General features: G+C 42.7%; 2 protein-coding genes across 2 annotated transcripts in view; both read right to left on the bottom strand.

Moving 5' to 3' along the window:
- Positions 1-1066: 1066 nt before the first annotated feature.
- LOC114923088 (zinc finger protein 75D-like) lies at positions 1067-7621 on the bottom strand. Its single transcript, XM_029285561.1, has 5 exons — positions 7141-7621; positions 6786-6900; positions 6570-6652; positions 2979-3105; positions 1067-1092 (listed from the first exon to the last, which is right to left on the bottom strand). The coding sequence occupies exons 1-5, from the start codon at positions 7543-7545 to the stop codon at positions 1067-1069; spliced, it is 756 nt and encodes a 251-aa protein (XP_029141394.1). The 5' UTR covers positions 7546-7621.
- A 4221-nt stretch (positions 7622-11842) lies between these two features.
- The window catches only part of LOC114923090 (zinc finger protein 91-like), a 17198-nt gene continuing 6817 nt past the window's right edge, over positions 11843-22223 (bottom strand). The window contains exon 3 of the mRNA XM_029285564.1: positions 11843-13075. Coding sequence (XP_029141397.1) covers positions 11894-13075 — 1182 coding nt within the window. The 3' untranslated portion in view covers positions 11843-11893. The remainder of the gene's footprint in view (positions 13076-22223) is intronic.

The following is a 22223-nucleotide window of genomic DNA, read 5'->3' as shown; positions in this document are numbered from 1 at the left end:
AGTAAAGATGCAGTTCCAAGTGGGCTACTACCAAATTCATATATCCACATCAAATCAGATTACAATTACCCTCAGAGAAAACACAGATCTAATCTTTGACAACCAATGTGTGCAAGGCCCTCGGTGATATGGGTCAGTTCCATGATGCCATGAAGTCCTATGGTGCATTGTATGCTCTACCACAGGGGTAGGCAACCTTGGCTCTTTTATGACTCGTGGACTTCAACTCCCAGAATTCCTGAGCCAGCATGGGGGAACTATGGCCCCTTCATGACTTGTGGACTTCAACTCCCAGAATTCCTGAGCCAGCATGGGGGAACTATAGCCCCCTTTATGACTCATGGACTTCAACTCCCAGAATTTCTCAGCCAGCATGGGGAACTATGGCCCCCTTTATGACTCGTGGACTTCAACTCCCAGAATTCCTCAGCCAGCATGGGGAACTATGGCCCCTTCATGACTGGTGGACTTCAACTCCCAGAATTCCTCAGCCAGCATGGCTCAGCTTGGAAACCTCTCTCTTTCCCCTCAGCATGGCTGGCTCAGGAATTCTGGGAGTTGAAGTCCATGAGTCATAAAAGAGCCAAGGTTGCCTACCCCTGCTCTACCACCTTGGGCCAAATTAAATCCCCAATAATTATCAGCCTGGAGCACACATCAAGTGACCACAATCAGGACTGGCAAATTGGTCACCAAGTGGAAAATCACACGACCGTGACTGTGCTTACAGTTTAATTTCAGCTTTCCTTTTTCCTACTTCCCTGCCCTTTGGAATTCTCACCCTGGTGCTGGGATAATTAGCAAAACGGGAATAAAAGTTTGTACTGTATTAACAGTAATTGGAGACAAAGGGATGTAAGAGAGTAAGCAGGAATACAATGGGAACGCACATCAAAAGGAACGTGCTGGCACCCACAGTCTGCCTAGCTACGAGCCTCTTAGAAAGCAAACAAAGTCGAGGGCATTAAACTACAGGCAGCAGCTGCGAGCCAGCAAATTAAGGTTACAGATTATCAACTTGTATTTAGAAATTTGTAAGGACATTTATGGTGCTAAGGAAAGCAGCTCAGAATGACATCGCTTGTTTAAGGTCTGTGAGAGAGAGAAAATGTCAGGGACAGGACAACTTATACTAACTGGTAAATGTGGCTAAGGGACAATGCAAACTTTGTAAATCCATGCCTTGGTTGCAAAGCTACTTTTTATTATTTTTTATTTTTATTTCTGTTGTAACTGCAAGATCTACTGTAGTGGAGCTCTTCTATCCCATGCTGAAAACCAGAAACTGGGGAAGGGAGCAGAGAGATATTGGACTCTGAGATCTCCAGTGGAAAAAATTGGAGTGGAGGACAGTGGCAATCACATCTCATTTCCTGTTCATCTTTTCCTTACTAACAGAGAAGAAGTAAGTACTTTTACTTGGTTACTTAGTTTACTGAGTTAAAGATTATTAAGTACTTTTCTTACTAACAAAGAAGTGATAGAGGGGGGTTAAGTTGCCGGAACTTTGGGGGAGGGTGACCATGTCATATTGGAATTCATTATAATGCAGACAGAAACAATAAAACATAGAGTTTCCTGCATGAGCAGGGGGTTGGACTAGAAGATCTCCAAGATCCTTTCCATCTCTATTCTATTATATTCTATCCTATTCTATTTCCTATCCTATTTTCTATTCTATTCTATTCTATTTCTATTCTATTCCTATTCTCAACTTATTTTCCGAAATAATGGATGAAAACTAATCAAGGATCGAAGCAACCTAAACTAAGGAGAACTTTCCTAATAATGGAAACAATTGACAGCTTGTCTTCAGAAGTTGTGGGTTTTCAATCACTGGAAGCTTCTAAAAAGAGACTGGACAGCCATTTGTCTCAAATGGTATAGGGTTTCCTGCTTGAGCAAGGGGTTGGACTAGATACAGGGCTTTTCAACCAGTGGTACGGGTACCACCTGTGGTACATTGGCACCTGGCAGGTAGTATGCGACCATCCTAGAAAAGTAGCGGGGGAGGGGAATGAGCTGAGGGAGAGATGGCTGGAGCTGCAGGGCTGTCAGGGCTCAGCGGAAGCACCAGGATCAGTGCTTCTTCGGGGCTGTCAGGGCTCAGTGGAAGCGCCAGGATCAGTGCCAGCTGGAGCTCGGCGCTGATCCTGGTGCTTCTGCTGAGCCCAGAAGAAGCCCCGATCAGCTGGAATGTTGCAGCATCTCCAGGGTCTTGTGATTCAGATGCTTGACAACTGATTCATATTTATGACATCACAGTGTCCCAGGGTCATGTGAAGTGACCAAAACCTGCTGCAACCACCCAGCAGATGGGGGGAATAAAAACCAACCCCCCCCACCTCCGCTGCCAATCCTCAACAGAAATGCTCACAAAAATGAAAACCTCGGACAGGAGGAAGAGCACCACCGGGCGGGCAGGCAAGTGTCTTGCTTGGCTGTGGCTTGGGGGGCACTTTTTTCAGTGCCATTGTAACTTTGAACAGTCACTAAGTGAACTGTTGTAAGTCGAGGACTACCTGTACTTTATCACTTTTTTTCTTTTTTTTGGGGGGGGGTCATCAAGTTTTTGACACCTTGCTAGGCGACTGGTGGTACTTGGATGTTGCCATATCGTAAAAGTGGTACAATGGGTGAAAAGGTTGAAAAGCCCTGGACTAGAAGACCTCCAAGGTCCCTTCCAACTCTGTTATTCTGTTATTCCTGGTCACTTCCTAGTCATTCCTCTCGGGAATGGGCCAATTCATCATGGGCCAACTCGCTGCGGGACAATTCAATGCAGGATGAAACAGTGATAACTCACTGTTTTTTTGACATTGTCTCAATTTTTGTCATTCACATTTGATTTGGTCCCTCCTTTAGTGATTTTTTTTAATAATTCTATTCCACCATTTCTTCAATATTAGTGTAACTCTTGTCGTGTGGCGAGTTGGCTGTGACAAATTAGAGATAAAACCACAGATAGAGGTTCTTACCTAGGGAAGCCAGATTCCTAGAATTCTCCAGCATGACCTCCCCATGGAGAGCTTTTTGGTCAGGATCCAGCTGACACCACTCTTCCTCAGAAAAATACACAGCCACTTCCTCAAAAGTCACAAGATCCTGAACAAGGAAACAAATTTCCCCATTAACAAACAACCCCAAGAAAAAAATTGAGACTTCTCTTCGATCAATGCCAGCGGATATTTGCAATGAATGAAATGAGCAACGGCTGCAGAATTCAAAATAAGATCTCACAACTTTTGGCAGATGGCACAACATTTTATCAGGTTTACTGCAGGACTTTTAATGCCTTTCAGTGAAGCCAAGTAAAATAGTCTTATCAGTAGCTCCAATTCTTTCTATATGGGCAGAAGGTAATACTGGAGAAACCCATCTGACAAATGTCATGGTTCCGACAGATGAAACCCTTCAAAAGAACTTCGGGGCATTGTTTACCTTAAAGAATCTTTTATTTGAGAAACAAAGTAGCGGCACTACATAGTCAAAACCAAAAACTAAATTCCCCTCCCCTGGATATGAAGTATCAAAGTACAATTCCCTCCTCCAATAAACAGTCATAAATCACATTCCCCAATTAGCTTGAAGCATGGGCTTTCTCCCCAGCTCTCCAGCCTGCCAAAACTCTTAGCAACTCTGGGCCCAATGACCTTAGATTCCCACGGCTGAGTTATTATTGTTATGACTAGCTGGACTCTCATCCACATTCCCCCTCCCAGCATCAACTAACTCTAGAAGCAATAGAGAAAAATGGCTGCATTTCCATCTGTTGCCAGAGCAAGAACATCCAATGTTAGCAGCATTGACAGCATTTTTGCCAACCGCCTGCTTTATCCACTTACATGCTCACACTCTGCACCACAATAAAAATATTAAGAGAGATTGTAATTGCATATGGGATTGACCCTGAGAGATAGGAAGAAGAGCCTTAGCCGAATAACTGTCTGCTCAATGAAATCTCAATCTCAGAAAAGAAAAACAAGGGATGGGAGGGGGGATTTCTTTCAGACTTGCAACATTAAATTAAGTAGAGCTAGAATTCATTGTCCTCATTCTTGTCTGGACTATCTTGAAAGGCTAATAGAACTCATCCATGGATCTGTGTGAGGACTACCAAGAGGTGGGTGAGATGCAGCCCAAGGTCTAGTTCTCCTCGATTTCCAGGGAAGCTGCTCACCTTCTGAACCAGAGCAGTGAAGAACATTTCCTGAGAAGACGTTTTTAAATTTTGCAAAGCTGGGTTGATTGGCATCGAGGAACAAATCAGGTTGTTAGAAATTCCTCACAAAGTTCTAAGTGCCTTGATGACGAGCCACTTGGGCATACTTTTTGTTTACAGTTATTTTTGTTTGGCCATTTTATTAAACCTTTTTATAGTCTTGTATACATCCATTCATTTTTATACACCAATATGTGTCAACGCTGCTAACATCGGATGTTTTTGCATTGACAACAGATGGAAATGTTGCCATATTTTACCTTTTGCTTTTAGAGTTAGATGATGCTGGGAGGAGGGATGTGAACGAGAGTCCAGTTAGGCATAACAACACTAAACCTAGCGTGAGAAACAAGGTTATTGTTAACCAGAGCTGATAAGGAATTGGCCGGGCTGAAGAACTGGAGAGGAAGCCCGCACTTCAAGCTAATTGGGGGATGTGATTTAGGACTGTTAATTGGAGGAGGGAATTGTGCTTTGATACTATGTGCGCAGGGGAGGGGAATTCAGTTTTTGGCTTGATTATGCAGTGCCGATGTTATGCTACTCAAAATAAAGATTCTTTAAGGTAAACAATGCCTCGAAGTTCTTTTGAAGAGTTTCATCTGTCGGAACCATGACAATATGATTATGTGTTTAGGAAAAGAAGATTGAATTCTTCTAAGGAAATAGAGAAGAGAATGGAGGCTCCTTTTAATTGTTGCTGTCTGTCTAGTCACTTGAAATATTTTTTACACTAATTATAGTAAAAAAAAGTTACACAATGGCGGGGGGGATTACAATAGATTTTCTTTCTTGATTCTGCACAACACTCTTGAGGCAGGCTAAACTGGGTGTGAACATTCAATGACTCAATCTAAATTTTTCCATTGCACGTTGCTTTGAAACAGCAATATTGTGCCCTTTTTCTGGATTGTGAGGTTCTGAGCTGAATCATTCATGGCCTCGTCATCTTTTGTTTGGATTTGAGCCGTGGTAGTGTAGTGGTTCGAATGCAGTTATTGCAGGCTACTTCTGCAGTTCAGCACTTTGATTCTCACCGGTTCAAGGTTGACTCGGCCTTCCATCCTTCCAAGGTTGGTAAAATGAGGATTCAGATTGTTGGGGGCAATATGCTGACTCTTAGAGTGGGCTGTAAAGCACTGTGAAGCGGTATATAAGTCTAAGTGCTAGTGTTATTGCTATTGCTGTAATATGCTTTATTTGGGGCTACTCTTGCAAAGTATTCGGAAACTATAGCTGGTACAGAAATGCATTGGTTGCTGGTTTGCTTCCAGATCCAATTCAAGCTGTTGGTTATCACCTCTAAAGCCCATCATGGTATGGGACCTGGAGGATCTGAAGAACTATCTTGCCCCAATTAGATTGGCCCAACCCACTTTTTCAGATACACTCCCTACTGACGAAGTAATTTTGGCTAGTGGGGTCAAGGAGAACAGCATTTCCTGCTGTCATCTCTGCCATTTATAACATGGTACTCCTCAACATGAGATCCGTCCCACCCTTTTTAGCTTTCCTTAAAACTTGTGTATGCTGTTCGGCCTGGGGCCTGAATGGGGACGTGTCATGATGGAACTGACTGGATTAAAAACAAGATCCCACCTCCACTCCTTTATAAAACTCCCTGCCTTAGCTATTTTCTTTGTTAACTTTAATGCTGTATCTATTGTTCTACTCTTTTAATCTTTCATATCATTTTAGCAGAGTATATATATACTGCCCAAGTTGCATGTCACTGAAATGGGTGGCATATAAATGTAACAGATGAAAATAAAAACATTTTGCCGCTGGAGATGACATCTCCCTCCACTTTTCTGGCCGTTCAGAAGGGTCTGAAAACCCGATTCTGCCAATTGGCTTGGGGTTGATGGGGTGTGTGTGCTTTGCTGGAGGTAGTTGATTGAGTAAGAGACAAAAGTCCACCCGCAAATGGTCCAGGCCAGGGGTAGGCAACCGTGACTCTTTTATGACTCGTGGACTTCAACTCCCAGAATTCCTGAGCCTATGCTGGCTCAGGAATTCTGGAAGTTGAAGTCCACGAGTCATAAAAGAGCCAAGGTTGCCTATCCCTGGTCCAGGCTCTTGGTTTTTAATCTTCTTTTAATTATTGTTAATTATAATGGTTTTATATTTATGCTTTTATGCCATTCTGAGCCACCCAGAGTCACACTGGACACTGAGGCAAGAGGCATATAAATTTAATAAACGTTATTTATAAGAAAATTTATATAGCCATCCAATTCATTTTCAGTGATTCTGGGTGGTGTACAAAATGCATATATTGCCTTGAACTCTAGGACAAAATGAAACCCATCCAAGATTCGTGGATCTTTCCCAATATTCCTCCTACCTGAGGCCGAGGTGCAGTTGCTCTTTCAGCTACATCCCAAAGAGGAAGTGATTCGAAAAACATCAAGGAGTGCTTTTGGTTCTCTGTGAAAAGGCGAAAAAGTGTGAAAGCAGATTTGTTAAAAAAAAAAAATCGAGAAATCCCACCCAAGAGCAGCAAAAGAATCAGTCAGCTTGATGTCCAAACCTCACATCACACAGTTGCAGCTTCCATTACCTGACATGGTATCCTGATTTTGATCTTTCTGAAAGATCTCCCCAATCAGTAGCTCTTGAGAGAGTTTGGATTCTTCCCTTCCCTTGACATACTCAGTGGCTGCTTCCAAGGATATCTGGACATGATGTCCCAGTAGAAACAAGGAAGAGCAGAGAGAAAGAAATGAATTCTCGTACTGCACCCTCACACTGGGAGACCCCAATGTGTATCACTGAAGATGAAAAATGAGGGTGGGAGAATTCCCCAAATACATCTTCTAAAAGAAGAATGGAACAACTGGCCTTAGCAGTTCATAATCCCAGAAAACTCTGTCACTGACAAATTCAGAGAGATCATTAGAGCTATATTCTCATACCTGCAACTTTTCTTGCATCTTTTCCTCCTCCTGGCTCAGCAGGAACCCTTCGGCCAGGGCCACCACCTGGGAACTCGTCTCTGCGCCACACTCCCGTACCCATTTCTCCATCTCTGGGGGAAGGACAGCCAGGAACTGCTCCAGGAGAACCAGGTCCAACATCTGAGCCTTCGTGTGTCTCTCTGGCTGCAGCCACTGAAGGCAAAGGCGGTGGAGGTGACTGCAAACATCTCGGGGCCCAGTCACCTTCTGGAACTGTACTTTGCTGAGGTGACAGCAGTGGACCTCTAAAGCGTTAGTTCCCACTTCCTGGATCTTCTGCCTAAAACGTGACCCATTCTTCCCACAGCTCCAAGCAAGAGGGCCTTTTCCAGTTCCTACATCTGCTGGGTGTTGTCCCTCCATCTTCTCTTTTTTCTCTAATCCAGCTGCAAAATGGGTCAATATATATCCAGAGATCTTCCTATTCACAAGATCTGAATTTCACGGTGAGGATCTGGTCAAGTTTCCCAAGGACATTCAGCCCTCCACACTTACAAGATAGTTTTGTCTCTAGATGGAGCAGGAAAGGTTTCCAATTTACATATCTGAAAGGGAAGACAACAGAAATTCCCAGTAATTATAGAATAACTAATTTAACCACCGAGGCTCCTTCTCCAAAGCAAAAATAAAAAGTCTAATGAACCTACAAATGTCTGGAAAGAAGGAGCAGAATCTTATTAGGTGGGTTGGTTTATATGGATCTGAGGGAAATCCAGGAGAAACCCTTCTGGATCAACTTCTACCAATAATTCAAAATACTGGAAAAATACATAAAATATGAGGTTGAAGGCTTGTTCTCCAAGATTGTGGTTTGGTAACATCTTCAGAAACCTTCGGAAACCAATCCACAAGCTTGGAGAACAAATTTTCCCCCCCACATCCTACACATGAGCTACAGAAATGCGCCACTATTGCATAAATAAAATATGTTTTGGATTCCCATCTGTTTATTCCACTGATTTCTGTTACAAACTCTTTAAATCATGAATGTCACAGGTCACAAACAGAAATTTTGAAGCGAGCGCTATGTAAGCCCATTTAATAAGTAAATAAATCAATATTTGAACGTATAATAAAAGCAAACAGAAGCCCATCTGGCCCAAACCCCTTTAGGAACTTCAGAAGCCTGAATTAACAAGCCATCATCCAATGCATATGGCACTAACACTCATAGGAATAATCCACATACAATTTAACACGATCTTCTTACAAACACATTCCCCACTTCTTAGCTTAATCCAGTCTTTTTCCAACTTCCACTTCAAGAGTGTAAAGATGCCAACTTTGACAAAGACTGGGGTCATCGGGCACACGGTGCGAATGCTGATTCTCAGCCCCGCTCGTATCTCCCTCCATGCAACGATTCCCTCTGCCAGCAGAGTCCCTTTGCGGTCGTGGGGAAAGGTTGGGAAGCAGCACCCCAGTTACGGTCCTTGCACACCCGTCCTTCCACCCGGGTCCGGCTTCCAGCAAGCCTCCCCCTACTCCCCCCAATGCAGAGCCTCCCCCAGGAAATGGGGGGAAACGGCCCCTCCCTTCGGGCGACCCCCCATTTCTCTCCTTTGCTTCCCGCCCCCGCCTGGGAAAGGGCGGCAGGGGAACATGGGATCCCGGACTCCGAAAGAAGACTTGGCCCTTCTCCACGCATGCCTCCAACGCGGGACCGCTTTGCACGGGCAGTCTCCAACTCACGCAACTTGAGAGTCTCGTCTGGATCCGCATCCCGCAAAGCTTCCCGGCAGCCTCTGTCTCCCGCAAAGGCTCCGCCCCCGCCTCCCAGCAAGTCGCGGGGGAAGAAAGGGCAGACGCACCTCCAGCTTCTACCCACTAACGCCCCGGGCAACACGTGCCTTGTACTAGCGGAAGAGGCTGGCACATGCTCAGTTCTGTCCTGAAGCTGAGAGCGCCCCCTAATGGGCTCTGCGCACGAGACCCTTCAAGGGCGGGAAAGAGGAGAGCTTCTGAAGGGAAGGGAAGGGGAGGGCAGGGATGATGGGCATGGGAGTAAGAGGCAAGGCCGCTCAGTGTTTCTCTGTCAGAAAAAGGTATCGTCTTCTCCAGAGGTGGCAGTTTCTCCATCTTCCTCTTTTTCCTGTCCAGGAAGAGTCTGTGGAGATGGGAGAACTTGCTTCCCTCAAGAACAGCCGCCCTCAAGGCACCGCAGAGATTGGAGGAGGCCTCAAAAGAGGCCAAATCCTCTTAGAAACGGCCGTGCGGTCAGGACCAGATGTCTATTGGTCTTGATTTCTTTAATCCAATATATGTACCTGCTTCTCAAATACTTGGCTCTGGCTTCCTGGGTGCCTAATAATAATTGGAAAGACCAAGTGACAGCTTATGAAAAAAAAATACTGTAGAAGAAAACCAGTTCCAAACTGGAGAAAAAGCTGAAACCAGTGGATGTTCCAGAAATTTTACCTCACAACAAGGCTCCTTGATGGAGAAATGAAGCGGGGGGGGGGGTGTGTGTGACGTCTCATCAGGACAAAAGATAGAATTTTAAAACTGAAGGAAAGCAAATACTGAAAAAGGAACATAAAACTCAAACCATGTGGGACAAAACAAAACAAAATCTGTTTTACATGGGGGCTGATTAGGGAATTCACCTCAGGACACCAGAAAGCTTAAGGCCTTTGGAGATTTTAAAGCAATTGGAATATCTTTAGATGATGAATAAATAGAGAAAAAAAATGTTCTAACCAAAATAGTTGAAAACACCATCACTCTGAAGAGATTCCCACGTTTTGAGTTGACAGAGCAAGAAAAAAAATTAGCAAAAGAAATTAGCAAAAGAAAGAACTGAAATTGTGAGGGAAAAGTGATGAAAAAGCCATTTCAAAGCAATGTTCTCTTCAACCCATTTCTTTCCCTGTCCTGGTTTTTTCTAATTCTCTAATTTTATAGCTCTGCCTGTGCGGAAAAGAAGCCAGAGTTGCTGCTTGCACTTGGGAAGAGCCTCTGCAACCAGGCAGCACCGCTCTTGCCCTCATTTCTTCGAACTCCACACAGCCTCTACTTTTCCCCAAAGGGCTCTACAAATTTCCAGCCCCAGAAACCAGAGAGATGGGCTCCAGCATTGAGGCATTCATCCTCCCACTCAGCATTTGCTCATAAGCATCCACACCGATGTTCTACCTGTCTGGCCAATTGAGCCATAGCTGTCAAGATCCAGAGGCAGCTACACCCACCCTGCTTCTTAGCCCAGACAAGCAAGTACCAAAATAGAGCATGGCTAGATGTGTACAAGGAGATCAGAAAACGGCAAGCAGAAGGGAACTGTTGTATGGAGATTGGCAACTATTTCAGGCAGGCAAGAGGGATGTTGGTCAGCTGCCAGAACCACCAGCTACGATGAGCAATGTATCCTGGTGGATTCTTGCCTGGAGCTGGGCTACTTTGAAACAGCCCCTCATTCCAACCAGTGCGAGGGTGGTATGGTACTTTACAGACTTTGGGACTTTTGTTAGGATTGAATATTAAATACCTAATTACCTCATAATAGCAACTTGCAAGATCTAGAAAGATGGAATTAACCCTTTTGTTCGAGAAGGGGTGTGCCACAGTAAACCATTGTGTACAGATCTGCTATGCTGTGGTGTATCCAATCTTAGAAAGCAAAATCCCCTTTGGCTGCCCATCTGATTTACGTGTCTGTAATGAGCAATTACAGTGCCTTGACACATCCAGACACATGCCAGCTTTCCCTTCCTTTATAAACAGTCTCCAGTGAAGGCGAGACTGAGACTATTCTAACTCAGCACCAAAACTCTGCATACCACTAAGAAAAATGCTTCCTCACTCTCAGGTGTTTATTTTAATACAGTGAAGAGAAAGAGGATTTAATATGTCACTGGAAAGTAACCACACCAATGATATTTAATTAATTTTATTTAAAGGTAATTTAAACCTTTTCTTAGCCCTTGTGACACAATGAAAGGTATAATACGCTTGAAAAGTCTTTTGCACAGGCGTTTGAGAGGCTTCTCATCTTTCTGGTTCCTTTTTAGTGACAGAATTCTACATCCTGAATCTCTTTGCACAGTCTATATCAACATGTATGTGAGGATTTGATTATCCACACGGTCAGTTGGGAGGACAGAGAAGTGTCTGTCCGCTGATAAACTGTGAGCACATTAAGGAATGAGAAAGGAGGGGAAAAGACTAGGCAAAACTTCAAATTATGGGAAGTGGCTATGGATTAGCTGAATTTCCATATGCACGTCTGCTATAGTGGAAGGAAGAATAGAGCTTCGTTTTGAAGAAGTGCATCAAGGAAATTTTATTGCTTTTATTGCTGGGGGGAGAATACCTGTAAAATGTCTACCTGTTGATAACCCTCCCACAATAAGGATCAAGTAGAAAGAACAAACAATTTTTGAAAAGTTCCCTTGCAAAACCACAATACTGACAGCTTTATAAAATTGCATAGTCCAGAATCTGAGATTATTAAAACAGACATTTTCTTGGAATTGACCCCAACTGAAAACTAAACATAAAAAAGATGTTCATTATTGATATAAAATAGTGTTGTCACCTTCAAATGACCGTAGGATTAAAAATCCACACTTCAGAATTAAAACAGCAGTGCCCATTGTTTGTGTTTCCATTGGCAATTTTATCTCTGGGGTTTCCAGTTGTGAGCGCAAACTCAAAAAAACCCCCACTTTCCTAGTTCAGCACACACAAATAGGAAATGCATAGATTTCACCCACTAAATCTGGAATTTAAATGGATTTGAACCAAAATGGATCGGTGTATGGAAAAGTAAGTCATTTTCCCACTCCACACATTTATATGGCTTTTCCCCTGAATGGATTCTTTTATGTCTCATAAGGGACGACATTTGACAGAAGCCCTTTCCACACTCCATGCACTTGAATAGCTCCTCTCCTGTGTGGATCCTTTTATGAGAGTTAAGATAACTGCTCGTAGTAAAGTCCTTTCCACACTCCGCACACTTATACGGCTTCTCCCCTGTGTGGATCCTTTTATGGGAAGTAAAGGAACTCCTTTGACTGAATCCCTTTCCACACTCCATGCATTTATATGGCTTTTCCCCTGTGTGGATCCTTTTATGGGAAGTAAAGGAACTATTATGACTGAAGCTCTTTCCACATTCCGTGCATTGATATGGCTTCTCCCCTGTGTGTTTCCTTTTATGCGAAGTAAGTTGACTGCTCTGAATAAAGGTCTTGCCACACTCGGTGCATTGATATGGCTTCTCTCCTGTGTGGATTCTTTTATGAGATGTAAGGGAACGGCTCTCTCTGAAACTCTTTCCACACTCCGTGCACTTATACGGCTTCTCCTCTGTATGGACTCTTTTATGGGAGGTAAGATGACTGCTCTTAATAAAGCCCTTTCCACATTCAGGGCATTTATACGGCTTCTCCCCTGTGTGGATCCTGTTATGGGAAATAAAAGAACTCCTTTGACTGAAGCCCTTTCCACACTCCATGCAGTTATATGGCTTCTCTCCTGTGTGGATCCATTTATGGGAAGTAAGATGACTGCTCTGAATAAAGGTCTTCCCACACTCCGTGCATTGGTATGGCTTCTCTCCTGTGTGGATCCTTTTATGGGATGTAAGGGAACGACTCTCTCTGAAACTCTTTCCACACTCCGTGCACTTATACGGCTTTTCCTCTGTATGGATTCGTTTATGGGAAGTCAGATGACTATTCTGAATAAAGGCTTTTCCACACTCCATGCATTTATAAGGCTTCTCCCCTGTGTGGATCCAGTTGTGGTAAATAAGATGACTGCTTGTTCTGAAGCTCTTTCCACATTCCAAGCACTTGTACGGCTTTTCCCCTGTGTGGATCCTTTTATGAACAGTAAGAGAGATGTTTTCGCAGAAGCTCTTTCCACACTCCAGGCATTTATAAGGCTTCTCCCCTATGTGGATCCAGTTATGGGAAGTAAGATGACTGCTTCTTCTGAAGCTCTTTCCACATTCCAAACATGTATATGGCTTCTCTCCTACATGGATTCTTTTCTGAGATGTAAAAGACTCCTTTTCACAAGAAAGAGTCAATTTTTTTCCACTGCCTCTGCATATTTTACTTTCTCCTTTGGTTTGGGTTGGATCATGTTTATTCACATCTAATTTGTCTTTAAACAGTTTTATGTTTTTCATAATGTATTTTTTCTTTATTTTTCCTTGTTGGGCAAGACAGTCTTGCACTGGAGCATCAATGGAAGAACTTTCCCGATTCCAATTATTTGACTGGTTTCTCTCATGTCTCTCTACTTCCATTTGATTTGCAGGCTTCTCCAGTCTGTCTCCACAAGCCATCACTCGGAATGGTTCTCTGGAATTTTCATTTTCTTGTCCATTATTATCTTCAAAGAAAGGAGAAATAAAAATGATAATAAGTTAGGGGGAAAAGTTCAAACTGCAGGAAGTTTGAACATAATTAAAAACAAGCTCCACCAATCTTCTTAAATGCAGCGAAGGCGTTTGAGAATTTGAACTGGACTGTGTTGATTTAAATTTTCGGAAGACATGACCTTTGAAGAGAATTTCCTTAAATGGGTAAAATCGATCTAATCTTTACATAAAGCACAACTAATTGGAAATTTAACAATCCTTGTAAAACACAAAAACAGAACATAAGGATGCCCTTTTTTTCATGCTGCGTGTTGAATTTGGGAGATCTTCTGGAGGGAATAAAAATATCAATGTGGAAAAATTTAAGGAATTTGGCATTTTAATGAGCTTTAATAATTTAAAGATGCTGTTAACAAAAAAAGACAAAAATGGAAGATGAAATAAAATTGATGGGAAAAATTGGTTTTAAAACAGAGAAATTAAAATCAACAAGTTCAGTATTATTATGACCAATATGAACTGATAAAGGAGAATATTTGTAGCTCGGTGTTGTGATACTAGTGCTGATGATGTTACCTAGTATGGATAATGAAACATCTGCAAGAAAACAACCAAGCTCAGAGAGCATCAAGGACCCTCTCCCCATGAACTGTATGTTCTTTTAAAATGTGGAGTGAAAGAGGGATATGTTAAGCTAGGAGAAAATGTGTACGTCATTGTTAGAAAGAATTTCCATGATAAAAATTAATGTTGGCCTAGAATAATATTTCTGTTTCAAATATCTTTTTAGACAACTGATGTGCCATTTAAACCACACAGGTCCAACCTGAACCTTGCAGACCACATGTGGGTGTGGACAGCTAGTAATGTGGCCCCATAAGATATAAAAATATCAAAAAAAAAAGTTTGTTATTTATATACATTAATTATATATTTTATAGGTCAGTGATGGCGAACCTTTTAGAGACCGAGTGCCCAAAAACTGGCCCCGCCCCCGCCTCCCACCCCGCCACCCCACCTGCCTGCAGGGCCACTCACCGCCTCCAGAGCCCGCCGATCACCCAGGCAGCCCAGCAGCGCTATGGCGGTCATGCCCTCTGCCCGCGCCCTGCAGCATCAACTGTGCACGATGGGGTGTGAGGGCAGTCTTGTCTACGCTGCTTGGCTGCCATGTCCTTGGCTGCGCTGCTTCGCGTGGGCCACGCTCAGGGGTGACTCTCCTTCAGGGGGGCTGCTGGAGAGGAGGGAGTAGCGGGGGGAGGCGAGGCTGGGGCAACAGCACGTGTGCCCACAGAGACGGCTCCAAGTGCCGCCTCTGGCACCCATGCCATAGGTTCGCCACCACTGTTATAGGTGGACCAAGATAATTTCTCTTCACTTAACGTGGCCCAGGGAAGCCAAAAGATTAAACAGTAGCAGAATGATAGACACAAGGTTTGTGTGGCAAGGGAAAAAGCCACAGGTTGAGTATCAAATTCTCCAAGATGTAAAGGAAACAAGACCTGGTCTGCCTGATGTGAAATTGAACTTTGCAGCCTGCTGTGTGCTTTCGATGAAAGAATGTGGGTTGCTGGGCAATAAAAGAATTTTAGAATTTAAAAAGCATGACCTAAGATTTGGATGGCATGGGTGTTGGGTAATGTATATTTTTTAAAACAATGATCTTAGAAGTGCCATATTGAGAATATGGAACAGATACAAATCCAGACTGTGCCATTACAGCTCTCAACATAATAAGCATTTTACAGAAGAGAAGCAGTCAGCAAAGACGATGAATAACATGTCAAGAGCCATTAGAACTTGAGCAAGGGGAATATCAAATGAAATCAAGAGAGCAATTGATGGCAGAAGGATATAGTTATCGCTGGTTTTCAAACTGTCATCAGAAAGATTCAAGGTAGATAAAAGGACCTATGGTATTCAACAACCTAAGGCAAAATTTGAATCTTGGTTGTGTAGAAAGGATGAACATTAATTGCTAAAACCTATAAACAGTTAAAAGAATGTATGATAAAATCGACAAAGAAATTTTTCATAATATACAGATGTAACAAAATATGTGGTTGAAAGCAGTGAAATTTACATTATGTTACAATCTAAAAGGCAACTTTTATAAACTGATGTAATACAAAAAATTTCAGAAGTGTATAAAGGTACCTGAAACTTATACTGGAAATGTGGGCAACATTAAGACTGTCACGTTTTGGTGGACAGGTAAAAAAGGTAGAAAATTTTGGATTCAAATACAGAGAACTTTAAAGATAAATATCCAACTGAAATTAGAACACTTTGTTAGTGCTAACGAACAGACAGCTGGAAAACAGCCATAGAAGATTGCTCCTGACTTCATATGATAACTGCAGTGAGACTATTATACCCCCAAAACTGGAAGGACTCTACTATAACTACAATAGTGGATGGTTGATAGAAATGACAGAATTATCAAAGATGACTAAATGACCTCTTTGATTAGAGAAAACACAGTATATTGATTAATGATTGGAAACCCCTGATGGACTTCTTGCTAAAAAAAAGAAAAAAAATGAACTTCTGATCTATAAGTTTGAAGATTAGAAAGGATCCATTATGTACAGTAAGAGAAAACTCTTATGTAAATTTAGAGAAAGAAGCTAAATTTTAACATTTCTTATTTTCTATTCTTCTGTTTCCTTTTTTCATTTTATTATACTGTTTTAAAATTTGTTTATCACCTTACTCTACTGTACCTCTTCAAAACTTGTATTGTTTTTAGTCCTATACATTTGATAAAATTATAATAAAAAAGACATAGTTGATATCATCTAATTACAAAGAATTGAGGCCTTTGAACTATGGTGCTGGAGAAGACTCCTGCGAGTCCCTTGGACTGCAAGGCATTCAAACTGGTCAGTCCTAGAAGAGATCAACCCCAACTGCTCTTTAGAAGGCCAGATCCTGAAGTTGAAACTCAAGTACTTTGGCCACCTAATGAGAAGGAAGGACTCACCGGAGAAGGGCTTAATGCTGGGAAAGATTGAGGGCAATAGAAGAAGGGGACAACAAAGAATGAGGTGGCTGGATGGAGTCACTGAAGCAGTAGGCATGAGCTTAAATGGACTTCAGAAGATGGTAGAGGATAGGAAGACCTGGAGGAACGTTGTCCATGGGGTCGCGATGGGTCGGAGACGACTTCGCAACTAACAACAACAAATATATCTAATTACAGAATGTCTTCCCAAACACTCTGACTGGGGAGTAGCAAGCCCTTACCCAGAGAGGCCACGTTCCTATGATTTTCCACCATGACTTCCCAATGCAGCATTTTTTGGTCAGGATCCAGTCGAGACCACTCCTCCTCAGAGAAATACACAGCCACCTCCTCAAAGGACACATGGCCCTCCTGAACAAGGAAAAACACAACAGAGTAAGACCAGGGTAATTTAGAAGATGTCTTATTGTTTAAATCATTGCAAGCACAGATACACATTTTCAGTGCCATTTAGTGAAAGGAACCCCAGTTTCCTTCTGGATCGATCTATCTGTCCGTCCATCTGTCTATCTATCTAGACTTTCTGCATCTGGAGAGAATAAACTGGCAGATGGGCCTTGGAAAGCCCACTTCTCAGGGACTCCAATCCATTTAGCATTTCATTAAAAAGCTTAATGAAAAGCCTTTTTGAAATGGCATTGTGCTAATGTGGTTATTTCAGTTATTATTGAGCAGTCTGGCAAAAATTGCATGTCAAAGAATTTCTAAAATGATCACTCTACTTAACAGATGCTCACACTATGATAGCCTTATTTTTTATTAGGCTTCTCTTACTTGAGTTGTAAGTTCAATGATTGTTTCAGTTTCAGCATAATAAGCATGCGTTATCTTCGTTCTATTTTTCACTGCATGGGAGACAGAATTTTAACATCCATAATTAACAAAATAGGACTAGGTATTCTACAGAAGAGAAGATGAAGAGAAAATGAGTCAGCTGGGATTTCTCTAGGGAATGGGAAAACCTTCAATTACCTTCTGAAGTATCCTGACTTGGATCTTCCTGGGAGATCCTCCTCCAAATCATCTCCTGAAGAGGATTTGATGGATTCCGCCTTCCCTCGGGACCTCCGATCTTCACAACAGACTTGAAATAGGAGAAAGGAGGGGAAAAAAAGAGTTAATGAACATTCCAAAACAGGGGTCCCCAACCCCCAGTCCGTGAACCAGTACCGGGCCACGGCATATCAGTAACCGGTCCGCACAAAAAAAGCCCCATCGCGGGATGCAGGCAGCACACAAAACCATGCCCCCTCTGGTCCGCGGAAAAAACACGGAATTGGTCCCTGGTGCTCAAAAGATTGGGGACTGCTCCAGAACATTAAGTTGATTCCTGTTCTCTGAATGCAAACCTGAAAATCCCCAATATCCATCAGTGAGTCTGAATGAGACACAAATGGAACAATGTCCTACAAGGATTAGGAAAAGGTCTCCATGTAATTTAAATGCCAGAGAATTCTCAGAGGGAGGGGTGAACAATTCAAGCACAATCTTTATTTCTCCTTTTGGGCTCCCACCTGCAACTTGACCTGCTCCTTTTGTTCCTCCACCTGACTCAAAACGAAGGCTTCCAACAGAGCCACCGCCTGGGAGCTGGTCTCTGCTCCACACTCCCGCACCCAGCTCTCCATCTCCGGGGGCAGAAGGATCAGGAGCTGCTCCAGAACAACCAGATCCAGCATCTGGGTTTTGGTGTGCTTTTCTGGTCTCAGCCATCGCCTACAAATGTCATGGAGTCGGCTGCAAAGTCCTCGGGGACCCTCAGCCTCCTGGTATTGGATGCTCCTGAAGCTGCAGGGCTGAACTTCTGAATGGAAGATGGGTTCCTCCTCCAGGATCTTCTGCCCGCTTCTTGCCCAGATCTCTCCACAGCTGCCAGGCTGAACAACCGAAGGATTTTTTCCAGTCGCTTCACTTGCTAAAAGTTCTGTCTCCATCCTGTCTCTGTCCTGTAAGGCAACTCCAAATGGGTACAAGGAATCTTCTGGATCTCCTAAAGACATTTCATTCATAAGTCTGCTATTTGAAATTCTGTTGCTGCCTGCCTTTAAATAAGGAATAAATTTGTCTATATGCAAAGATGTAGAAATCACTTCCAATTTGTGTACCTGAGATGGAAAAAGAAAATGAATTTCAAGAATTAGAAAGTGGAGGATTTAACCACCGAACAATAGTCATCCCCATGGAAGGAAAGATTTTTCTGAGCTGGTCAATGATTGCAATGGCATTCAGCAGATAGGGTTCTTTGGGGAGGGGGGCGTGTATTTTGGAGCACTTTATATTTCTCTTGGTCACAAGCAAAAACTTCTTTTTAAAAACCTGCCCTCTGCATTCCCCTCCAAGAAGGATTTACACAACCTGCCAATGAAATGCCAGGAAATGACCCTGGCTGTTCACACAATCCTGCTTCCTCGCCCAGCTTCTCTCCTCTCCTGCTGGACCTCCGCCAGGCCGGCTCTCCTCTCCCCCCACTCGGGTTCTTCTTCCCCGGATACGGGGCGGGAAGGGAGCCCAGGATCCCCGCCGCCTGCCCGGGATCCCCGGTTCTTCTGCTGCTGCTCTGCAGCTCCGCTTCCTCCTGCATGGAGAGGGCGGCTGAGGAACATGGGACCTGGGATCAGACCCAGAGGAGAGCGGGGCACGGGTCTCCCCCTCCTCCGCCTCCCTTTGCACGGGAAGACTCCACCTCCCCACCTAAGACAGGTGTGAATCTCTTCCCCCGCGAGACTCTCCCGCCAACTCTTCGTCTCCCGCAGAGGTCCAGGGGTTAAGGAGAGAGAGTATGGCGTCCTAGAGCGACAAGGTTCAGAGCCGTCACTTCCTTCGCAGCCTCCTCTGGAAAAGTAGCCGTGACTTTCGCCCTCCAGTGGCCCATTGGGGAAGGGCTTGTTAGAGTGCGCCCTCTGGAGGAGTCTATGTGGAATTCAGGTTCTGATGCTCAAAAGGGTAGGAAAGGGAGTGTCAGGGAATTGCGCAGGTGTCCAAGTGAAGTCATATAGATGCTTAGACCAGTGTTTCTCAACCTTGACAATTTTAAGGCATGTGGACTTCAACTCCCAGAATTCCACAGCCAGCATCGCTGGCTGTGGAATTCTGGGAGTTGAAGTCCACATGCCTTAAAATTGTCAAGGTTGAGAAACACTGGCTTAGACAAACTTGCAGCTTTATATAAATATAAATACTGCTATCATGTCACATTATAATATATATATGAGGTATTATATATATTATATGGGGTATTGGGTATTTCTGATTATATATATGTATATATATATTTCTAATCTGTCTTTTACAGTTGGATTAGTTTCTTTTCGCATAAAGACTGATGCAAAGAATGAGTTAAGCATCTCTGCTTTCTTTCTACTGCCTGTTACTTCCTTGCCATCTTCTCTCTTTAGTGGACCGACTGTTTTCTTTTTATTTATATGTTGAAATTTTGAAAATAACGTTTAGAAGACTCGGAAACGAAAGGACTGAAGTAGAAACGTCTAAGGCCGATAGACGACTATGAGACGGAATCACTACATAAGGGGAAAGGTACAAAACATGAATAGGAAAAACAGAAAGTCAAATTGTCTTTCTAGAAACACGTTGGTACGACCAAAGAAAAACCTAAAGAACAAAAAGAAAAAGTGTAGTATTGTGTTGGACTGGGCTTTTATGATTTTTTTATCATATTTTATGATCATATTTTTCAGAGTTTCCCATGTTTCTTGAGTTGTTTTCCCCTTTAGAATTTTTATCCATGGAATTTTTCTTAGGTTCTGTTTTTTTGTTAAAATCAGTTTTTAATGTTTAAGACACTGGTCGGATTATATTCTATTGCTTGTGTTTGTATTATATTGAATTCCAATATGACGTGATCACTCTCACCCAAGAATCCGGCAACTTCAATTCCATCACTTCTTCTCTTAGTAAGAACTTCAAACCTTATGCACACACCGTTATTCTTTATGACCTTGCATGTACCCTTGGCAAAAATTACTTTATATCCTTCATTTTCTAAGCGAGACACACTCAGAAAATTGTGATCTAAATCTGGTACACATAAAAACTTAACAAATGATTTACCCATACAATTGGTACATATATTGTTCCTTCCCCCTATACAAATGATTACCATTTGCTAGGCTTACATATTCTTGGGCAGCTGATCCCATACTGAAAAAAGTTTTGGTTTATTTACAACAGTGGTCCCCAACCTTTCTGGCTTGGCGGTCCAGCAGGGGGGGCAACGGGGATGGTTTTGTTTGAATGGCAGGTGTGCTTGAATGGCAGGTGTGCACGCAAGCATGCACAGCTCTATTTGCAGAAACACAAATAGAGCTTTGCATGCAAGCGTTGAGTGTTCACCGCTCCCGCAAATGGAGTTGCATGTGCACACTGTATGCACACACATGCTTGCCCACTACTCACGCGACCTAGTTTTGAATGGGCCAAGGGCCAGTAGTGGGCTGCAGGCCTGGGGATCCTTGATTTACAGTATTTTCCCCACTGCCAAACAACCAAATATTGTTAGTATTTTTGCCTTCATCATAGAAATCTGTGTCTTCCTTCTTCCATTGTTGTGTTGTCTTGTTCCTGTTTGTATCTTTTAATCTTCTTACTGGGCAATTTATCTGGATATGTTGAGTGGATCCACATGCAAAGCATCATTTTATCACACAGATTTTCTCTCCCACCTTGTTATCTCCCCAGAATGCAGCTCCTTTCTGAGATGTAAATTACTATTGTTTCTCCCACCTGTGGTGTTTCTCTCTAATCTTTTCTGTTCTTCTTCTAAAAGCCTCCCAGTTACATAACTCATAGTTAAATAATGCTAGTCCATGGACTCAAGGCTTGTTATTAACATGTGCCAAGTATCATCAAGGAAACTGGGCACAGCATATACTTTGTGTGCTTCTGAAAACACTATTCTTCATTCTTCAATTTCCCTAAGGGGAAATTTTTAGCGGGGTTTTAAAAACAATTTTAAACTAATAAGGCCTAATCTAATATTTTATTTTAATTATATTTTTAATGATAGTTTTGGGGTATTTTGTATTTGTTTTTTATCAGGCTGTCAGCCGCCCTGAGTCCGCAAGGAGAAGGGCGGGGTAAAAATTCAATTAAATAAATAAATAAATAAATAAATAAAGTAAGGTTTTCCTCATAAACTGAAGGTGATCTGACAGACTTTCTCCAGACTTTAACCTTGCTCTATAAAGTTTTCTGGTAAGAGTTACCATACTGCTTCCTGTTTCTCTTACATAAATTCTGTGTAAGGCAAGCGAGAATTCACACCTGTCTTCCAAGCACAAAATTATGCTGGCTGATGCTGTTTCATTTTGTCTTTGTCCCTTCTTATTGAGATCTCCTGGAGGATTGTTTATAACTGTCTGCAAATCCTCCCTCCACAGAAGCATCTCTATCTTTAGGCTCCAGGAGAGATAATTCGTCTCATTAAAATGAGCCACAGGAAATCTTCCTCCCATTTCTGTAACAGATAGAGCATCGTGCTATCCTCAGCCTCCTTCAGGTTCATAGAGAAACTTTTACTGGTGCTTCATTTCTGGGCCCTAGCCTGTCAGGGAATTGCGCATCAGGTGTCCAAATGAAGTCACAGAATCTGACATAAACTTGTAATTTTACATAAATAAATATATTCTACATCTATCTATCTATCTATCTATCTATCTATCT

The sequence above is a fragment of the Protobothrops mucrosquamatus genome, unplaced genomic scaffold, assembly GCF_001527695.2.
Source record: "Protobothrops mucrosquamatus isolate PMUCROS unplaced genomic scaffold, P.Mucros_1.0 scaffold1862, whole genome shotgun sequence".
Lineage (NCBI taxonomy): Eukaryota > Metazoa > Chordata > Lepidosauria > Squamata > Viperidae > Protobothrops > Protobothrops mucrosquamatus.
The sequence above is the reverse complement of the archived record's forward strand: the minus strand, read 5'-3'. Positions and strand labels throughout refer to the sequence as shown.

Excerpts from the sequence above, each read along its gene's own strand:
- LOC114923088 (XM_029285561.1), bottom strand. The coding sequence starts at position 7,545 with ATGGAGGGACAACACCCAGCAGATGTAGGAACTGGAAAAGGCCCTCTT. Across the intron at positions 6,653-6,785 it reads AAATCAGGATACCATGTCAG|AGAACCAAAAGCACTCCTTG; the intron begins GTAATGGAAGCT and ends GCCTTTTCACAG. Across the intron at positions 3,106-6,569 it reads CAACTGCACCTCGGCCTCAG|GATCTTGTGACTTTTGAGGA; the intron begins GTAGGAGGAATA and ends TTCCTTGTTCAG.